Here is a 17,820-nt window from a genome sequence, read left to right as displayed (position 1 = left end):
CTGTCTTCAAGACCATAATGTAGAGTAGCCTATATTATGAGAATGTACCAATGGAATATACGGTTGTTTGCTGTGAAAGACAGTTTAACAAATTATTTACTCGATGGATGTCAAGCCATATCTACACAAATATATTTTTTTGTGTATTCGATACCAAATAATTATCTTCCATCCAAGGAAATCCTCTTGCGGTCTCCTTTCCCAGGAATAGGAAACAACAGGGTTCATTAAAACACTAGCACATAGCTCACAGGATTTTTTTTTTTGGTAAAATAAGACGTTACTAACCAGGTTTCCATCCAACTTTTTTATGCGAGTAAAGTAAATGTTGGATAAAACATGTGACGACACATTTGACGGTAAACTTTACAAATGTCGACAAAACAAAATACGCTAGATCTTTGTGCGGGTAAAATTAATTATGCTATAAATTGCCGTGGAAACCCCTTTATGGGCATGTATTGATATAATTAACATCATATCGAAGTGAACTTGGAGTCACGCGATGATATTGCGTGGTCCTCCCAATACGACACGGGAAAGCATGCAGTTTATTACGCTACAGATAAAATCAATTATGAACTAAACCCGTGGTGAAAGTGCACAGGGATGAGTTTGATCCTCCTTTCCAATAAATATCGAGGGTCTTACTCTGGTGAGACGATCGATGCTTGGCTGCCGTTTGAAAAAAACAAATGTATACATCTTGCTCTTATCCATAATAATCTTATCATGTAGGTATATACGAGCTGTTGGCTAGAGCGCACGTGCCAAGACCAGAGTGGGTACATTCACTATATAACGCCTCCTGTAGCTCAGTTGGCAGAGCGTGGCGCTTGCAACGCCAGGGTTGTGGGTTCGATTCCCACGGGGGGCCAGTATGAAAAATGTATGCACTCACTAATTGTAAGTCGCTCTGGATAAGAGCGTCTGCTAAATGACTAAAATGTAAAATAACGCAACATTTGTTGTGACAAAACCATCAGCACACCGTACATAGCAATTTAACAGCAAAAATTATTTTATGTGCACTACGTCATCACGCACAGCCTTTTCTCCACAAGTCAATTTGATGGAAACCTCTCAGGTGGGAAAATACACATTGTTTTTATGCGGATTTGAGAATAATCGCATGAAAATCTGTCGCCAATTGGATGGAAACCTAGCTACTATCAGCATTTTGTGCAAATCCTCTTCCACACATACACAACCCCTTCCTGCTCCCTCCCAGTGCCAACCCAGGGAAATTAAAACCAAAGCATAGCCTGCTTATTAAAGGGTAAGGAAACCAATGTGTCATTTTGTAATCTTGGTGAACTATCCCGTTAATATATTTTGCAACATGTTCCGGTTAAAGACTGAGGAACAAATGCATCAAATAATGAATTTGAGGAAAACTACTTACAGAATCGCTGAAATGTTTGACACCTATATTTGAATATCTATATGACATCACATACAGCGGGGGTTCAGTAAAGTTTAGGAAATGTTGACTATAAAACGTACATTTAATTGAAAATGAAGTTCCTAATTTAAATGGATGAATTTTGGTGAGCGATGTGAAGTGGAGATCAAACATGATTTCCGATGTACTTTTAAAAAGGTTTAATCTGATATTTGTCAATACATTTGAACAGAAATGTAACTACTGTAAAGTTAGACTCAGCGAAATGCCATTGCCACGAGCAGCACCGCAGATATTGAGATGAGCGAGATGCAAGATGTCATACTCCCGCAGTCACACACAGCATCTGCACATGTGCCCGGGTTCGCTTCATACCGTATACAGCGTGGTAGCCACGGGACCAAAAAAGCAGAGAAGTTGAGCCTCACGCTTCAACGCTCTTAGTTGTGGAAATTGACCCAATATGCTGTTTAATTTCTGCATCTACGTCATATTGCTACCTTTAAGCATTAATTGCATTGAATTTTAATTTACATTCATGACTTGTCCTCTAACTTGCAAAAACAAATCTGCTTATACATTAGTTTCTAATCTCAACCACTAGAATACAACACTTTTCTATGAATCTTTCACACCATTAAATAATTTATAGATCTATTAATTCCAGATTATCAAGGCATTAAATAGATACAATGGATTAATCCCAGAGCAATAGATACATGTACGTATGGCTCACCATACTCCATGTTGGCAGCGAACGTTCCATGACAGAATGATTATTATTTGCATTGTAACTAGAATGAAAACAGTATTGAAACTTTTTGACTAACGTGGCACCCATAAAAGACTTGAAAGCTTAGAACTTTGTATATCTACAAGTTTAGCAAACAACGTTACTTAACATTAACTATATGCATTTTTCTTCAGTCATATGAGGTCACTAGGATAACCACCAACTGCTCCCCCCAACGAATACCCTGTGTGTGGGGGTCCTTCTACAGCATTTTAGACCCTGCAAATCAGTTTGTAAACATGCAGATATGATGGTTGCGTTCCCCGCTCAGACATTGCATGCGTCAACCAATGGTTGTGTACCACATCATTGACTGTGCCGTCGCCGGGCACCAGATTGCTATAACATATGATGTGGTTAGCCGATAGGTAAAATACTTATCCAGGTGTTCTAAGATCTGGCATGCGTCAGCAACGCCTGGGCAGAGGAAAGCGTCCGTTGATTTAGTCACCTAGTAGTAGTCGCTTAAAAAAAGGGGGAGGTTCCGTTTTTTCAGGATGAGGAACCATCTAACATTAAGTTGTAAAACACAAACTTCCCCTTTAACAGCCCAAGCAAGGCCTAAGACAAAAGACAATACGTGTTATTTATATCCCTGTGACTCTTGCTATTGTCTGGTGCCTGGTGGATCTCTGGTCAATCAGGGAAGCCCTGGTGAAGCATGGAACCAAGAAGCTCCTCATCCTTCTTGATCCTGTGCTTTCAGCACAGCAGGGGTTTACCGCCCAACCCTGTGTCCACATTGTCTCTCCCATTTTCCCCCATGCCCTCATCAGGCCTTCCCTGCCTTCATGTAGGTGGGGATGGTGCCTCGCTGAGTCAGCCCCTCAAACCTCTTGTAGGTGTAGTTCAGGAACACCCAGTCCTTGGATTTGTCTGGCTCAGTCACATTGGAAACTGAAACAACAAGATTGTAAATTATATACAACAGTGTATTAAAGGTTAATACCAGTGTTATTGTCTCCTCCTTGCCACTAGAGGTTAACACTGAATAGGAAATTAATCTAGATCTCAGAGCTGTAGGAATGTGTGAATAACAACAGGACTATGGGTCCTATTTAATCTAAATTGGAGATGAGCTGGAGATGATGACTCAGATTCCTGTGCACCAAAGCAAACTTGCACTGTAGCATAAATGTTTCTTCTGCTTTAATCGTTTTTATCATTCATTTCATGCTGATTGTGAAGAACTTTGAGCTGCATTTTATGTATGAAAAGGTGTAATAGAGACAAAGTGATTATTATTACCTGGCTGAAGGATGTCTGATTCTGGGAACTCATCAAAGTTCGATGTGTCATCGATGCTCTTGATCTCAATGGAGATAGCGGCTGGTCTTTCCCTATGGAAGGAAAGCAAATGTGAGCCGTTGGTCTATTTAAAACCTTTTTCCTAATGCATTTTGCTGAAACGCATCAAAGACAACCCAATGAAGGCTAAGTGACTTGGCTTTTTTTTGGCTGTGATTGCATGTTATACCTCATTTAAGATATTTCCATCCCATATGCTTAGACATACACACAAGTACTGAAGAACAAACACGTACCTGATGTGTTCCCAGTCCACAGGCTCAAAGAAGGCGTGACTCTTCATCTCCTCAACACTTACAGCACCAACACGGTTCTCAGCATCATTACAGTACCTGCAATGGGTTCATGTTGTTGGAACACCAAAGCCTTTGTTTCACAAAAGAGGAAATCCATTGCGCTGAAATAAAATGTCTACTTCACTGCAGTTTGATACTGCGTGTTTTTGTGGATGTGAATGGAATAATTATTGTGTGATCATTTGATGGTGTACCAGACTGAGAAAATCATTTCAGTAACTCATCCTGCAGATATGTGACTTACACTCTAATTATAATGCATTAGAGGACATGTCATTAGCATGTATGACCCCCTTATGTCTTATTATCATCTTATAATGATCATGATTGAGTAACTGCTATTTTGAGTCAGTTTCAAATTTGCTAGATAGGGAGACATAGGCCTAACATATAAGATTTATAATAAGACATTATAAAAGGCTCATACATGTTTATAACAGGTACTAAAGCATTATACCAGTAAAGTATTATAATATTTTTTTTCCTAAGAGGACAATAAACTCTGATATATACACACACACACACACACCAGCGGATATCCTATAAGGTTTCATATGACCACCAACCTGAGAATCAAGTCCTTGGCCCTCTCCGAGATGGGCACCTCGGGGGGGAAGACTAAGGTCTCCTTCCAGTTCATCACCTTCCTATACGTCTCCTGGGGTGTCTCAGAACAGAACGGGGGGTACCCTGAGAGAGACACCAGGAGAGATTGTCAGTTTGTTACAAATTAGGACCAATGAGTTAGCCAGCTAACTTTCTTAAAATATTCTTAAATAACGTCATATGAGTTCATAATGAAACACAGACTTGGGCATGGTGTAATTGACTCGGTTACATAGACATACCTATTAGCATCTCATACATGATGACCCCCAGAGACCACCAGTCACAGAGCTTGTTGTATCCCGTCTGCAGGAACACCTCTGGGGCAATGTAGTCCGGTGTTCCCACTGTGGAGTAGGCCTGTTGGTAAAACACAAACAGATGGGGAGACACTAATAAGAAAAAAACAACCCAAAGGCTATAGTATTGGCTGTGCTTGTTTCACAGCACAAGGTCTGTGGTGCTCAGAGGATCCTTAATAAAACATCCATGAGATCCCAGAGAGGGATCCTACTCAAATGGACCAATGGGAAAGATATAACGGGCGATACAATATATAGTCTCTCACATGCACAAACTCTTACCAGTTGCCTCCGGTTCTTCTTCCATGTCTCTGCTTTCCTCTTTGAGTTCATGTTTTGGAAGGCTGTGGAATATTGCAAGTTCAAAGACATGGCAGTGTTCTACCATAAAAACGACTGAAAAAACAAATTATATTTTGTCTGAATGAAAATAAAAGTTAATGATTCACAGGTTGTAAAGAGTGACTCACAGAAGTCACTGGGAGGGTTGTGTGTGAGGTTCCTGTAGAACTCTGTACGGTGGGCCTTCTTCAGTCCCGTACACAGACCAAAATCTGACAGTTTTACATGGCCCTGCAGAAAAAAAGACTCTCCGATCACACCTTCAATACGAACTGCAAATTGTAAGTGAATGCTTCTCTGTGTGTGAGTCTCTGAGCATGTGTCTATCTGTTTGTGTACGGTGGTAGGCCTGGACCAGGCCAGTGTCTCACCCTGGAGTCCAGAAGCAGGTTATCAGGTTTAATGTCTCTGTGGATGAATCCCAGCTGGTGGATGGAGTCGATGGCCAGGACAGTCTCAGCGATGTAGAACTGGGTGGCCTCTTCAGACAGGGTGTCCTTTTTCATCAGCAGGGTCATCATGTCACCTGCATATCAAATTGATATTAATAACACTGTGACACTATGCCACTAACCCCCTCGTTTTTGACATGATGTGGGTAACAGATGGCCAATTAAATTAAAGTATATAATAACAGTATACACTGAGTGGCCAGTTTATTAGGTACATCCATCTAGTACCAGGTCAGACCCCAATTTGCCTCCAGAACAGCCTGAATTCAACGGGGCATGGATACTACAAGGTGTGGCATTCAAACATCGCACAATTGGTATCAAGGGACCTAACGTGTACCAGAAAAACATTCCCCACACCAGTACACCACCTGCCTGTACCGTTGACACCAGGGAGGATGGGGCCATGGACTCATGCTGCTTACGCCAAAACCTGACTACAATCAGCATGACGTAACAGGAACCGGGATTCGTCGGACCAAATTACACTCATTGTTGTTAATTACACTCAATGGAGTATTTGACATAGGCTTTGAAAAAGCACCCGCGAATACCAGTCGTGGCAAGTGCCGCAGGCTGCTGGTAAACGTTCTTGACAGAGTTTGCACTTCCTCTTTCAATTATAATGTGGGGAGGTCAGAATAATGAAATACTATCTACCAGATCTATTCATTGATTGCTTCTCCTTGCCATTATCATTCACCGGATAAGATAAGATAAGATATGAAAATAGTTTTTATTGCTAACATGATGGGAAAGTAAAGGTTAAAGATCCTTGCTCTAGATGTCTCTATGTGTAATGTGACTATATTTTATTCCCTGTAATTATATCTAAAAAAACATTTTTTTAAATGTAATTTGTGGAGGGAGACTGTCGCCAGCAAGAGAAACCCACCTCCAGGTAGAAACTCCATGATGAGGTAGAGGTTCCTCTTATCCTGGAAACTGTAGAACATCTTGACCACCCAGGCCCCGTCTGCCTCCACCAAGATGTCCCTCTCTGCCCGAATATGAGCCACCTGCTCCTTCTCCAACATGTCAGCTTTCCTCAAGATCTTCATGGCATATATGTGCCCGGTGTCTTTTTTCTGCACCAAGCGGACCTGATGACAAACGTATGAGTCACACATGAGTATGCCACATTAGTTGCTAGCTGCTTTATAAACGAGTGATCAGACCAACCTATGCATTGCAAACTTCTCAGTAAAGACCATATTAATCCACAATCAATACCAGCATACACTCAAAGGTCCATATAAAGAAAATAAACTGAAGAGAGAGAGCTATCATAACACACCTCTCCAAAGGCGCCTCTACCAATGACCTTTAGTGACTCAAAGTCATCCAGGCCCAACCGGGTCCTCTTCAGCCGCAGGAACTCTGTCTCCTTCCTGGCGTGCTGGGAGCGTCGCATGACCTTCTGTTGAGGAACATGGGCACAGAGACACAGATGATCAGTTCCATTTGGTTTCCTCCAAAATAGTAGACATGACAAACACGTAAAGAAAGTGCTACCCACGATATTGAATCCAATCCATTATTAGAATTAAAGCCATCGTTCCACAGGAGCGGAGGTTTACCTCTTCATCTATCAAGCCATCCTCATCCATGACTTTCTCCAGCTTCTTCTGCCTGGAAAAATAGAGGAACATGCAGGTATTCTGAAACGCTCTACCCAGTCTAGTTATTCTGAAACAGTCTACCCAGTCTAGTTATTCTGAAACAGTCTACCCAGTCTAGTTATTCTGAAACAGTCTACCCAGTCTAGTTATTCTGAAACAGTCTACCCAGTCTAGTTATTCTGAAACAGTCTACCCCAGTCTAGTTATTCTGAAACAGTCTACCCCAGTCTAGTTATTCTGAAACAGTCTACCCCAGTCTAGTTATTCTGAAACAGTCTACCCAGTCTAGTTATTCTGAAACAGTCTACCCCAGTCTAGTTATTCTGAAACAGTCTACCCCAGTCTAGTTATTCTGAAACAGTCTACCCAGTCTAGTTATTCTGAAACAGTCTACCCCAGTCTAGTTATTCTGAAACAGTCTACCCAGTCTAGGCGGCGTTGTCTTTCATGATCATCTATCAACATTTTTCAGACATAAAACTGTGATGATTGTTAATGATTAAAGTGCCATTTCTACTCCAAATGTTATGGTCGCTATATAGCCTACCCTGAGAGTTATTGTTGTCTGTTACGGTTTCACCCACCGTAGTAGAAATGTCCTATGGGAGCCACCGTACTTTGGCTAAACAGTTGTGATTGTGATGCTAGCTCACGAAGGTTAGGATGCTCGGGTTGGAATAAACCCCAGCCATTTTATAAAGAACAAAGTCTCTCTCGTCCTTTCAACATAACAACCCACAATTTGGGTCCTCTTAAAATGATCCTAAACAAGCTTGCGTTGCCAAATGCAAATATTCGGAACACCTGGCTGTCACATGCATGGGTGGCCTATAGGAGACACGTACCTCGTCTCTCGCTCCTCGTGCTGTGTCAGCAGAGTGCTGTAGAAGTTCTCCAGTGTCAGCTTGGCCACGGTCACCCTCTCTCGGGTGTGGTTGCTCATGGGAAGGGCAGCTGCAGTCCCTCCCGTCATGGCCATACTATCCTGTTGAGCAAACAATGACTGACTGAGGCCCAATACACATTTACTGATATTCAACATAATCCTACTGTACATCCAATAGCTTTTAATTCTATTTTTGTAATATCTGAGAGACATTGTATTGCTACGGAGTCTCTTACTAGCAGTGAGGAGCCTGTTTTAACTCGTCTTTGTGTAATACAGACCAGTGATGCCCACTCTAATACATCCAACGTTACTGCTGTACATATTCTTAGTATATCTTGTGTAAATTCATTCGGTGTCTATACGTATAGATTACATTTGTATGACTGTTACAGTGCTAGTTGGGTTGTTAGGTTAATTGGATTCATTTAGACATTTCTTGATTTGTTTAAATCTTTTATTATTTGTGTACTTGTTTGACATTTTACTGCATTGTTAGGAGCTAGTAACATAAGCATTTCCCTGCACCCGCTATAACATTTGCTAAACTGTGTACATGACCAAAAAACGTTGATTTGATGCAATTTCACTCTGTTTCTTGAAAGACCGGTGCAGAGAGAGAGGCCATTGTGTGCAGTGGAGAAAAAAAAGGAAACTTAACAAACATGCAATCAAGAAACCAAGTGGTCTCCACCCTGCGAGTCAGCACCGGACAGGAAGCAACTCCCCTTCAGCATGAAAAGACCCAGTCATGATGCCAGAGGGAGGGGGACTGTCTGGGGGACACACACAGCCAAGAACAACACCAAGCTCCATGCCCTCAGCTACATCTCAATAGGCAGTGAGGAAGAGCGTCTTGGGGGACTGGTCACTAGGGTTGAGCTCTTGTACCAGTCCAATGAATCACAACAGAATTTCCAATGCCTGTTTTGATGAGTTGTGCACCAGGCTCCCGCTCCGGTTGCCTAATACTTCACCCTTAAAATGTGCACTACATAGACCGTTTTCTTCTGCTTCACCTATGCAAAGGCCATCTTTAATTATACTATTAGGCATATCAATTTAGCAAGAATGACATATTGTATATTCTGAGATTTAAGCTAATAGTTAATACTAGTAGTAATGTCCTTTATTGTGTGGATTTCAGACATTCTGTATCTCATCACTATTACTCAGGCATGATTGAAATAGGGAGATTTCTGATGGCCTTACCAAAGAATTGTGATGTTTGATTTGATACAAGTGTATCAGACTGTTTCCGAGGTCCCATTGTTATTTGAGAATTTTAAACTATTTCATTTGATGCAACACTAGATCCAAAATAGAAAATGATTGGACTGTAATGTAAGGATATGTTACTTCATTCAATTCAATTCCAATGACTCACTGTCTATAAGAGGATGCCCATGATGAGGATGCTGCTTATGTGGCACTAGTGTTTTTAATAAGGACTGTACGAGCAGGTGATGATGAATACTTCATTGCCATGATTTGTGCACTGGGTTGCGTAACCAACAGACGTAAACGTGACAAAACCACAGGTATGTATGCAACGAGACAGGTCTGCCAAAGAGAACATAACTGTATTGAATGCTGTCATTGCATTTTGACATGTAGGCTAGGTGTAGGCTGTCTATGCATTGATAGTTGCTGGTCTACGTTGACCATAATATCAAAACTATCCCGAAAAGCCCTCTCAGTAGACAGACAGACTTGGGTGTAATAATAGCTTTTACCTACCTCAGTATCCTGCTCCAGAGTCAATTGATGGCTAGGCTAGCTGCCCAGCCCTGCTCCAATTTGACAGAATATAGGTCCGTAAATTTGGCTAGGGGATGAGGCGAAAGACCCAACGTTAGGTACTAGCTATCTAGCTAGCTTCACACACTGCAAACACGGACTGTGTATGGAGAAAATAAAAGACTCGAGTCAATGACAACTATTTCTGAGATTTAAAAAGACTACAAGGTTTTGGTAAGCACTGCTTGTCTCCATTCATTAATCTTCGACCTCGAATCCACCCTGTAAATAGTAAAATACCCAATTACTCCCGGAATGGATGCACTAACAACATAACAATCTCACGCCACGCAAGTATATGCTACATAAATGACACCTAGATTAGCCAATAGAAGAAGACAAAATTAAACGAATGTTCATTTTAACCAATTGGTCGTGGAAATATTGGGGGACGGAACCTAGCTATCTACCAATCAGATGAAAGTAATATGCCTTCTTTCAGGTCCGTCCAAAGGATTACGCGGAGCATGGTTGCCTACATTGTACTAATTTAAGGTACAGTACATTACAGGAAACCTATTTAACGATCGGACAGGACTGCAATATAGGCAGCCTGGAACACTTCTCACGTCTATTGTCAAAACGTTGAAGGCCGGTTTCCCAGATAGTGAGGGAGTTCCCTTAATGTCCGGGGTGAATCGGGTTAGCGTTGATTGCATTCGTTTTGGAACTGGGCTGCCTCCCGGGCATGAGTCAGGTGCCCCATTTTGACAGATGGCGAGGTCGGTTCAAAACAAAAGTGATGTCCAGTACCAGTCAAAAGTTTGGACACTCCCACTCATTCAAGGGGTTTTCTTTATTTTTACATTGTAGAATAATAGTGAAGACATCAACACTATGAAATAACACATATGGAATCATGTAGTAACCAAAATAAGTGTTAAACTAATCAAAATATGTTATATTTTAGATTCTTCAAAGTAGCCATCCTTTTCCTTGATGACTGCTTTGCACACGCTTGGCATTCTCTCAACCAGCTTCACCTGGAATGCTTTTCCAACAGTCTTGAAGGAGTTCCCACATATGCTGAGCACTTGTTGGCTGCTTTTCCTTCACTCTGCGGTCCAACTCATCCCAAACCATCTCAATTGGGTTGAGGTCATCTGATGCAGCACTCCATCACTCTCCTTTTTGGTCAAATAGTGCTTACACAGCCTGGAGGTGTGTTGGGTCATTGTCCTGTTGAAAAACACATGATATTCCCACTAAGTGCAAACCAGATGGGATGGCGTATCGCTGCAGATTGCTGTGGTAGCCATGCTGGTTAAGTGTGCCATGAATTCTAAATAAATCACTGATAGTATCACCAGAAAAGCACCCCCATACCTCCTCCTCCATGCTTCACGGTGGGAACCACACATGTGGAGATCATCCGTTCACCTACTCTGCGTCTCACAAAGACACGGCGGTTGGAAACAAAAATCTCAAATTTGAACTCATCAGACCAAACAACAGATTTCCACCGGTCTAATGTCCATTGCTCATGTTTCTTGGCCCATGCAAGTCTCTTCTTATTATTGGTGTCCTTTAGTAGTGGTTTCTTTGCAGCAATTTGACCATGAAGGCCTGATTCATGCAGTCTCCTCTGAACAGTTGATGTTGAGATATGTCTGTTACTTGACCTCTGTGAAGCATTTATTTGGGCTGCAATCTGAGGTGCACTTAACTCGAATGAACTTATCCTCTGCAGCAGAGGTAACTCTGCGTCTTCCTTTCCTGTGGCGGTCCTCATGAGAGCCAGTTTCATCATAGCGCTTAATGGTTTTTGCGACTGCACTTGAAGAAACTTGAAAAGTTCTGGAAATGTTCCGTATTGACTGACCTTTGTGTCTTAAAGTAATGATGGACTGTCGTTTCTCTTTGCTTATTTGAGCTGTTCTTGCCATAATATGGACTTGATATTTTACCAAATAGGGCTATCTTCTGTATACCACTCCTACCTTGTCACAACACAACTGATTGGCTCAAACGCATTAAGAAGGAAAGAAATTCAACAAATTAACTTTTAACAAGGCACACCTGTTAATTGAAATGCATTCCAGGTGACTACCACATGAAGCTGGTTGAGAGAATGCCAATAGTGTGCAAAGCTGTCATCAAGGCAAAGGGTGCCTACTTTGAAGAATCTCATATATAAAATATATTTTGATTTGTTTAACACTTTTTTGGTTACTACATGATTCCATATGTGTTATTCCATAGTTTTGATATCTTCACTATTATTCTACAATGTAGAACATTTAAAAAAATAAAAACCCTTGAATGAGTAGGTGTGTCCAAACTTTGACTGATACTGTATGTTAAGCACGTGGAGTAATGAGTAGGATTCTGTCTTTTCACATGCAAAAGATATTGCATTTGATTAAAAGGCTTTTATCTGCCGTCCTAATTAAAATGTTATGGAAAAATGTTATGTTTCTGAATGATGCACGATGTTGGCAATATCACCAAACGGCGCAGATTACCGTTCGATTTGAGCAGGGTGTGCCTCCCTCACCGAGTTCGCCCAGTCACGTGACGGGCCATAGCCCGGTTCAACCTGGGCTGCTTAATCGAATCCCTTCAATATATAAGACTTAAAAAAACACTTTCAATTCAGGGACATTCTGAAAGCCATTTTTCTGTGGGGCCAAGGTTTGTCTGTGTTGCATATCAAAATGTGCAGCACTAACATTCCACATAAAATGCAAACACTTGACTTAATTTTAAAATGCCATTTATGCCTGGAAATTTTTAACCGTTGATAAAAACATGTTCATAAATCAAATAAAACACATTGGTATAAAATAATACAAAACATGACTTTCTAAAACATGACAGGGCTTGCTTTTATAGGGGTATTATTTGCTGGCATGCAGCATGTAAAATGGGCTTCTATCAATTTAGGATGGTTGTTCTTTTTACCAGCTGCTTTCAGTATGTACAAAAATGGCTACCAACAGAAGTCAGCAGACCCTTAACTAGCATCCTCAAAATAACCTGGGTTAAGAAAATGACAGCAGATGTTGACTCCGGAGCAGTGCTGTTTAATCCCAAATAGCGTGTGCTAAGAAAAGGACAGAGTAAACAGAACTCAAGGTCCTTGTGTAAAGGAACATGTGGGTTCATAGCTTGCCTCACTGAATTCCCCAAGCACCAACTTCCCAATGTCCTACTCAAATATTGCGAGAAGGATTTTCCATAGATTCAGCTCCTTGAGAGGTCAGCTGTTCAGGTCCACCCAATGGGCTCTTTATTTGATTTCCTGTACACACAGGCACCCTCTGGTGTGTTTATGTGAGAAAGTGATGTGATGTGAGAATGTCTTTGCCCCATGTTGTGTGGGGTCATGATTCGGGCGGTGTGGGCTGGCTGGGCCCTCCACTGCGAGTACGAAGTTGTGACTGAGCAATATCAGCCAGGGCACCTTGGATCTTCTCCAGTAGCAAGTCCCCTCGGTATACCACCTCCTCAAGACGTGCCGCTGCATCATGATTCTCCTCCTCCAACTGCCGCAGACTGGCCGCCTAGGGAGAGGGGCAGGGAGTAAGACAAGGAAGGTGGAGGAGGGGAGAGGGGGTGAGGGGAAAACGAGAGAGGGAAGAAAGTCCATCAAATCTCCATACAAAATGTATAGAAATTGTAGTTATTTGAGGCTGAACTTATTGAAGTAATGTGTGCCAAAGTGAGAGTGGAGTGTCAATACTCCCACCTCTTATAAGGCGATTTACCCAAGCCATTTGTTTGTATGTCCGGGGCAGGGCTATGGTAACCAATGCTAATGATAGCTACTTACAAGTCTGACTTGGATTGCAACCAAAGTAGTTACAGATTCCAGCCAGTCCTCCCCCAGGCCCCATATGCTATTTTCAAAGTAAGAGTATAGCAATACAGAATTAGAAGTGAACTATCGCTTTCACTTGAAAGAACACACTATAATAATTTTCAACATGGGAATGGCACTCTAGTTGGAGGTTTTCCACTCCTGTTGAATCACAGGAGTCAATTCAACCTCCATACCTGTAGAGCTGCCGTGGACTCCTCACTGGGCAGTGAGTCAATCAGCACGTCCACATCCTTAGCTGTCCGGGCAATCAGTGCAGCAAATAGTTGTGCATACTCTAGGGAAAGAAAAAACAACCCCATTACAAATGAAAGGTGTAATCCGTAAATGTTTCATATGCAAATAGCGCTGTGCGGTCAAAGTCGTGATTTCCGTCAAATTGTATCATATTTGGGGCGACATGAGATTACATTTGTATCAACAAAGTGTCAAAAATGACTTTCACATTGCTGGTGGCCAACATATAATGTAAGCGAATGGCAAGGGTGTGTCTTGAATTTGGGTCACCCCGTCCGAAGGCAAACACACTGACCACTGCTCCAACTTGGGGAAGGTCGTAACAGACTTACATTGGCTAGGTTCGTTACACAAACCCCTCAGAACGGGAAGCATTTCAACTTTCTTGCAAGTGCCTTCCTACGTCCGTCCTTGCCTCCAACTGCATCACAGGAGAGTACATCATAGAAATAGAATTAATGATTCTATTTCTGTGGAGTACATCCCACTTCTGACACCAGTGTAGCAAACGGTGGGTTTAAGTCTTGAACTCAGGTTGCCTGGCCCAAAGGCAAACATGCCCCAACGGTATCCCACTTGGATCTAATATTACAGTTAACATCTGAGCTTAGGACAGGTCCTTACCCTCAGTGGGGTTAGATGGCTGGTCCTTGTTGATTGCTGTTTGAATGTTGTTGAACGAAGCAGGCGGCGCACACTGCTGCAGCACCCCGATTGCATTGCAAAACTGATCAGCAAGCTGAATGACATCAAAAACACATGTCATGAAAATACTGTCATGAGCATATTGATTTAACAAAACATAAGACATTAAATAACGTGATTGTTTGTTAGATAGCTAACGTTAGCTCAGCAAACCTTGCAACCGAGAACTTAGCCAACTAGCTAGCTGTCATTATTCAGCCTAGTCCACTTCTAAATACTAAGAAGTCAGTCAACCTAAACGTGACATGACAATTTGCTGACCATGAAATCGTTTGTGGGGTGTAATAATAGCTGAATAAAAAATGTATCGTACCGAATTGACTGCATCTTGAAGTTGCGTTAACCTGTCCGCCATCGTTGTTGTTTCTCCCTCCCCTTGGATTTCCGGGCAGACTAGACGTTTCTTAGCGTGTTGTTGCCACCCGCAGGTTGGAGTACACAACGCACACAGTGATAGAAAATCAAAGAAAGAAAACAAAACTGGGAAAAGAGTATCAGAGATTTTATATAATGTAATCAGTATCTGATTGGGAAAAGTGTCTGATAGACCTAGCTATCCTAACTGGAATATAGAAGGAGGGGAGGCTATTCAGTTTGACAGCAGCGCAGCGCTTCTAATCTAAAGGATCCGGAACGTGCCCATACATTTCCCAGACTGCAGCAGGAACAACAGGAAGTGTACAGTTTGGCTAAGGAGTTTCTCGCTCAGGTAAATATACGAGTATTGGTTTGTTTTACGTGTAATTTTACTTTTCTTCTGACAGCTAAGTATATCAAATTTTCAGCAAATACAATGCCAACATGAGACTCTTGCAGCTTTTGTTTGCTTGTATTTTCAGTGACCGATTCACCTGATTTCCGTAGCATTTAACTAGCTACTGTAGCTAGCTAACCTTGTTGATTCGCTAGCTGTAAGGATACTAGCTAAATAGTATCTGACAGACAACTGCCTAACGACATCATTCCGATTACGACAGTCTGCTTGGAAGGAACGGAAGGTTATCAGCTAGCTAAAGTACCCTGTTCTAATACTTTGCAAACGTCCTTCTGGTGTCCACTGGTCAGTCACTGGGATTCTATTGTAAAAACGTTTCCTAAACGGAAGCAAACGGGGCGGGACCTGCCTGAATTTGTCCAGTAGAAACGTTCGTTTTTCTCCGTTTGCTTCCGTTTGGTTCTTAAAGGGTAAACGGTTTAGGTAATGAATACGCCCCTGCTGACTGGGAGATTATACGAGTTAGCTAGCTACTTAGGCAGGAAAGGTACATGAATGAGGGTCCAGATCAGATCATCATGTTTAGTATTGTTTGGATCTGGTGACTCTGACAGGATTTCAGTCCATTCATTTTGACAAGCTCAGGACCTATGTGCCAAGATCTGAGTCAGATGTTTATGTAATGGATGCCAAGGTGTAGCCCTGCATGATGAGTAACTTTGCCTAAGATCTGAAAAGTCTTCCTCTAAGTTACTTTAGGACTGATTTGATAAATATTATAGTCTAGCATGTACTTATACCAATCCATTGCTTTCAAATCCTTGAGGGGCAGTGAGCAAGTGCACATTCTAGGGAGAAGGGGGGAAAATGGAATGATGCATTTGAGTTTGGTGAGGCTTTGGAGCGGCATCTTAACCTTATTTATTTTCCTTCCAGTGTACTTTTTCAAACAGGGATGACGTGTTCATTAGAAAATGTGTTGTCAGACGCCAAGTCGCTGGTGGAAAGACTTCGCAGCCATGACAATGCAGCGGAGGTACTTATTGAACAGACAACGTCCCTTAACAAGAGGGTGGAGGCCATGAAACAGGTAATGCCAATGTCACTGGTGATGCAGCTCTTTTGATTGGTGTTCGAAAGCGTATACACTTGCCTTTAACTGACCTTTTATTGAGTTGAACTGAGTTGACTGGAGTTATGTGTATCTGTTTGCAGTATCAGGAGGAGATTGAATCGCTGAACCAGGTGGCTCGGCATCGGCCCCGTTCCAACCTCGTCATGGGCATCCAGCAGGAAAACCGGCAGATCCGTGACCTACAGCAGGAAAACAAAGGTAGAGCAGTGTGTGTGTGTGAGAGAGAGAATGTGATAAGCTGAAAAACAAATGAAGCTACTCTGTTTATTGGTTTCATAATACAGGCATATTACCAGTTGAAAAAGTACCATGTATGGATAAATCCACAAAAATGTGAGTAATGTGTGTATCCATATCTTCTCTCCCTGCAGAGTTGAGAACATCCCTGGAGGAACACCAGTCGGCCATAGAGCTCATCATGACTAAATACAGGGAGCAGGTCTTCAGACTCCTCATGGCCAGTAAGAAGGACGACCCAGCCATCGTCACCCAACTAAAGGAGCAGCACTCCACTGTGAGTGACGCACCCTCTACTACTGTCACATTACACTCAGGAGCTACCCTTTCCTCTTGCATCCAGGAAGTTCAAAGCAAATATTTAATTGTTTCTATTCTATGACTGCAGGAAATGCAAGCGCACATAGACAAGATCAATGAGATGGCTACGGTGATGAGGAAGGCTATCGAAGTGGACGAGGGGAGGTTGTGTGAAGACGAGGAGAGGATCAAGCAACTAGAGGTGAGTCTCACAGGTTGTCTGTATTCTCTCTGTTTACTAAAAGCATTGAGTACTACTATTTCAAACATACTGTTTTTTTTGGGCAGCTGGAGAACAGTGGTCTTCGTGAGCTGCTAGGGATCAGTCGAGAGGCCTTCCTAGTTCTGACGAGAGAGGAGGCCTCGGATAGCACATCTCTGTCTGCCCTGTTGACCAGCGCCGACATCAGCCTCTGGAAGAGTTAGGCCCACACCAGCTTGGAGAGACTGTATATATATATATAGATGCCCCCCGCCCCCCAATCACCTACAGCCACACAGACTCCCAGAGGAACGATGTCCCAGGTCTTACTGCCACAATGCAGTAGGAAGCCTCAGTGACAAATGGGAAAATCTTCCAGCTACAGCAGTTTAGTCGGTCATGCTTTTTTAGTCTTGGCATGCATTGTGCTGCCTGATGAGGCTGTGGGTTTTTAAGAGTGAAAGGAAGTGCTGCTCTTGAATGACAATAAAACACTTGAAAGAAACATGTTAAAGTTTGGCTAGTGCCCTCCAGCTGAAACCCAGTGGTGGAAATACCGTATGCGTGAACAGGACTGTTTGAATGCACAACTTACAGTATGTAGACTGTAAATTGGACCTAATAGTTGCACCATGATACATCACAACTTCACTG

The 17,820-nt window shown here is 42.2% G+C and overlaps 3 protein-coding genes across 3 annotated transcripts; 1 reads left to right on the top strand and 2 right to left on the bottom strand.

The window, feature by feature from the left end:
* Nucleotides 1-1,590: 1,590 nt before the first annotated feature.
* On the bottom strand, nt 1,591-10,124 carry LOC121543607 (serine/threonine-protein kinase 38-like). The gene is made up of 13 exons (XM_041853621.2): nt 9,753-10,124; nt 7,972-8,111; nt 7,085-7,136; nt 6,802-6,924; nt 6,400-6,607; nt 5,424-5,578; nt 5,181-5,283; nt 4,993-5,054; nt 4,651-4,768; nt 4,369-4,492; nt 3,743-3,838; nt 3,447-3,538; nt 1,591-3,095 (listed from the first exon to the last, which is right to left on the bottom strand). Exons 2-13 carry the CDS (start codon nt 8,103-8,105, stop codon nt 2,971-2,973), a joined length of 1,392 nt encoding a protein of 463 aa, XP_041709555.1. The 5' UTR covers nt 8,106-8,111; nt 9,753-10,124; the 3' UTR covers nt 1,591-2,970.
* Nucleotides 10,125-12,511: 2,387 nt separating this feature from the next.
* On the bottom strand, nt 12,512-15,034 carry LOC121543609 (mediator of RNA polymerase II transcription subunit 21). The gene is made up of 4 exons (XM_041853623.2): nt 14,891-15,034; nt 14,497-14,611; nt 13,812-13,912; nt 12,512-13,318 (listed from the first exon to the last, which is right to left on the bottom strand). Exons 1-4 carry the CDS (start codon nt 14,930-14,932, stop codon nt 13,139-13,141), a joined length of 438 nt encoding a protein of 145 aa, XP_041709557.1. The 5' UTR covers nt 14,933-15,034; the 3' UTR covers nt 12,512-13,138.
* Nucleotides 15,035-15,194: 160 nt separating this feature from the next.
* On the top strand, nt 15,195-17,671 carry LOC121543608 (FGFR1 oncogene partner 2 homolog). The gene is made up of 6 exons (XM_041853622.2): nt 15,195-15,286; nt 16,229-16,382; nt 16,508-16,625; nt 16,799-16,941; nt 17,053-17,166; nt 17,253-17,671. The coding sequence occupies exons 2-6, from the start codon at nt 16,248-16,250 to the stop codon at nt 17,388-17,390; spliced, it is 648 nt and encodes a 215-aa protein (XP_041709556.1). The 5' UTR covers nt 15,195-15,286; nt 16,229-16,247; the 3' UTR covers nt 17,391-17,671.
* Nucleotides 17,672-17,820: the final 149 nt, after the last annotated feature.

This window comes from Coregonus clupeaformis, chromosome 4, assembly GCF_020615455.1.
Source record: "Coregonus clupeaformis isolate EN_2021a chromosome 4, ASM2061545v1, whole genome shotgun sequence".
In the NCBI taxonomy this organism is placed as follows: domain Eukaryota; kingdom Metazoa; phylum Chordata; class Actinopteri; order Salmoniformes; family Salmonidae; genus Coregonus; species Coregonus clupeaformis.
Note: the sequence above shows the minus strand (reverse complement) of the source record. Positions and strands in the feature narration are given on the sequence as shown.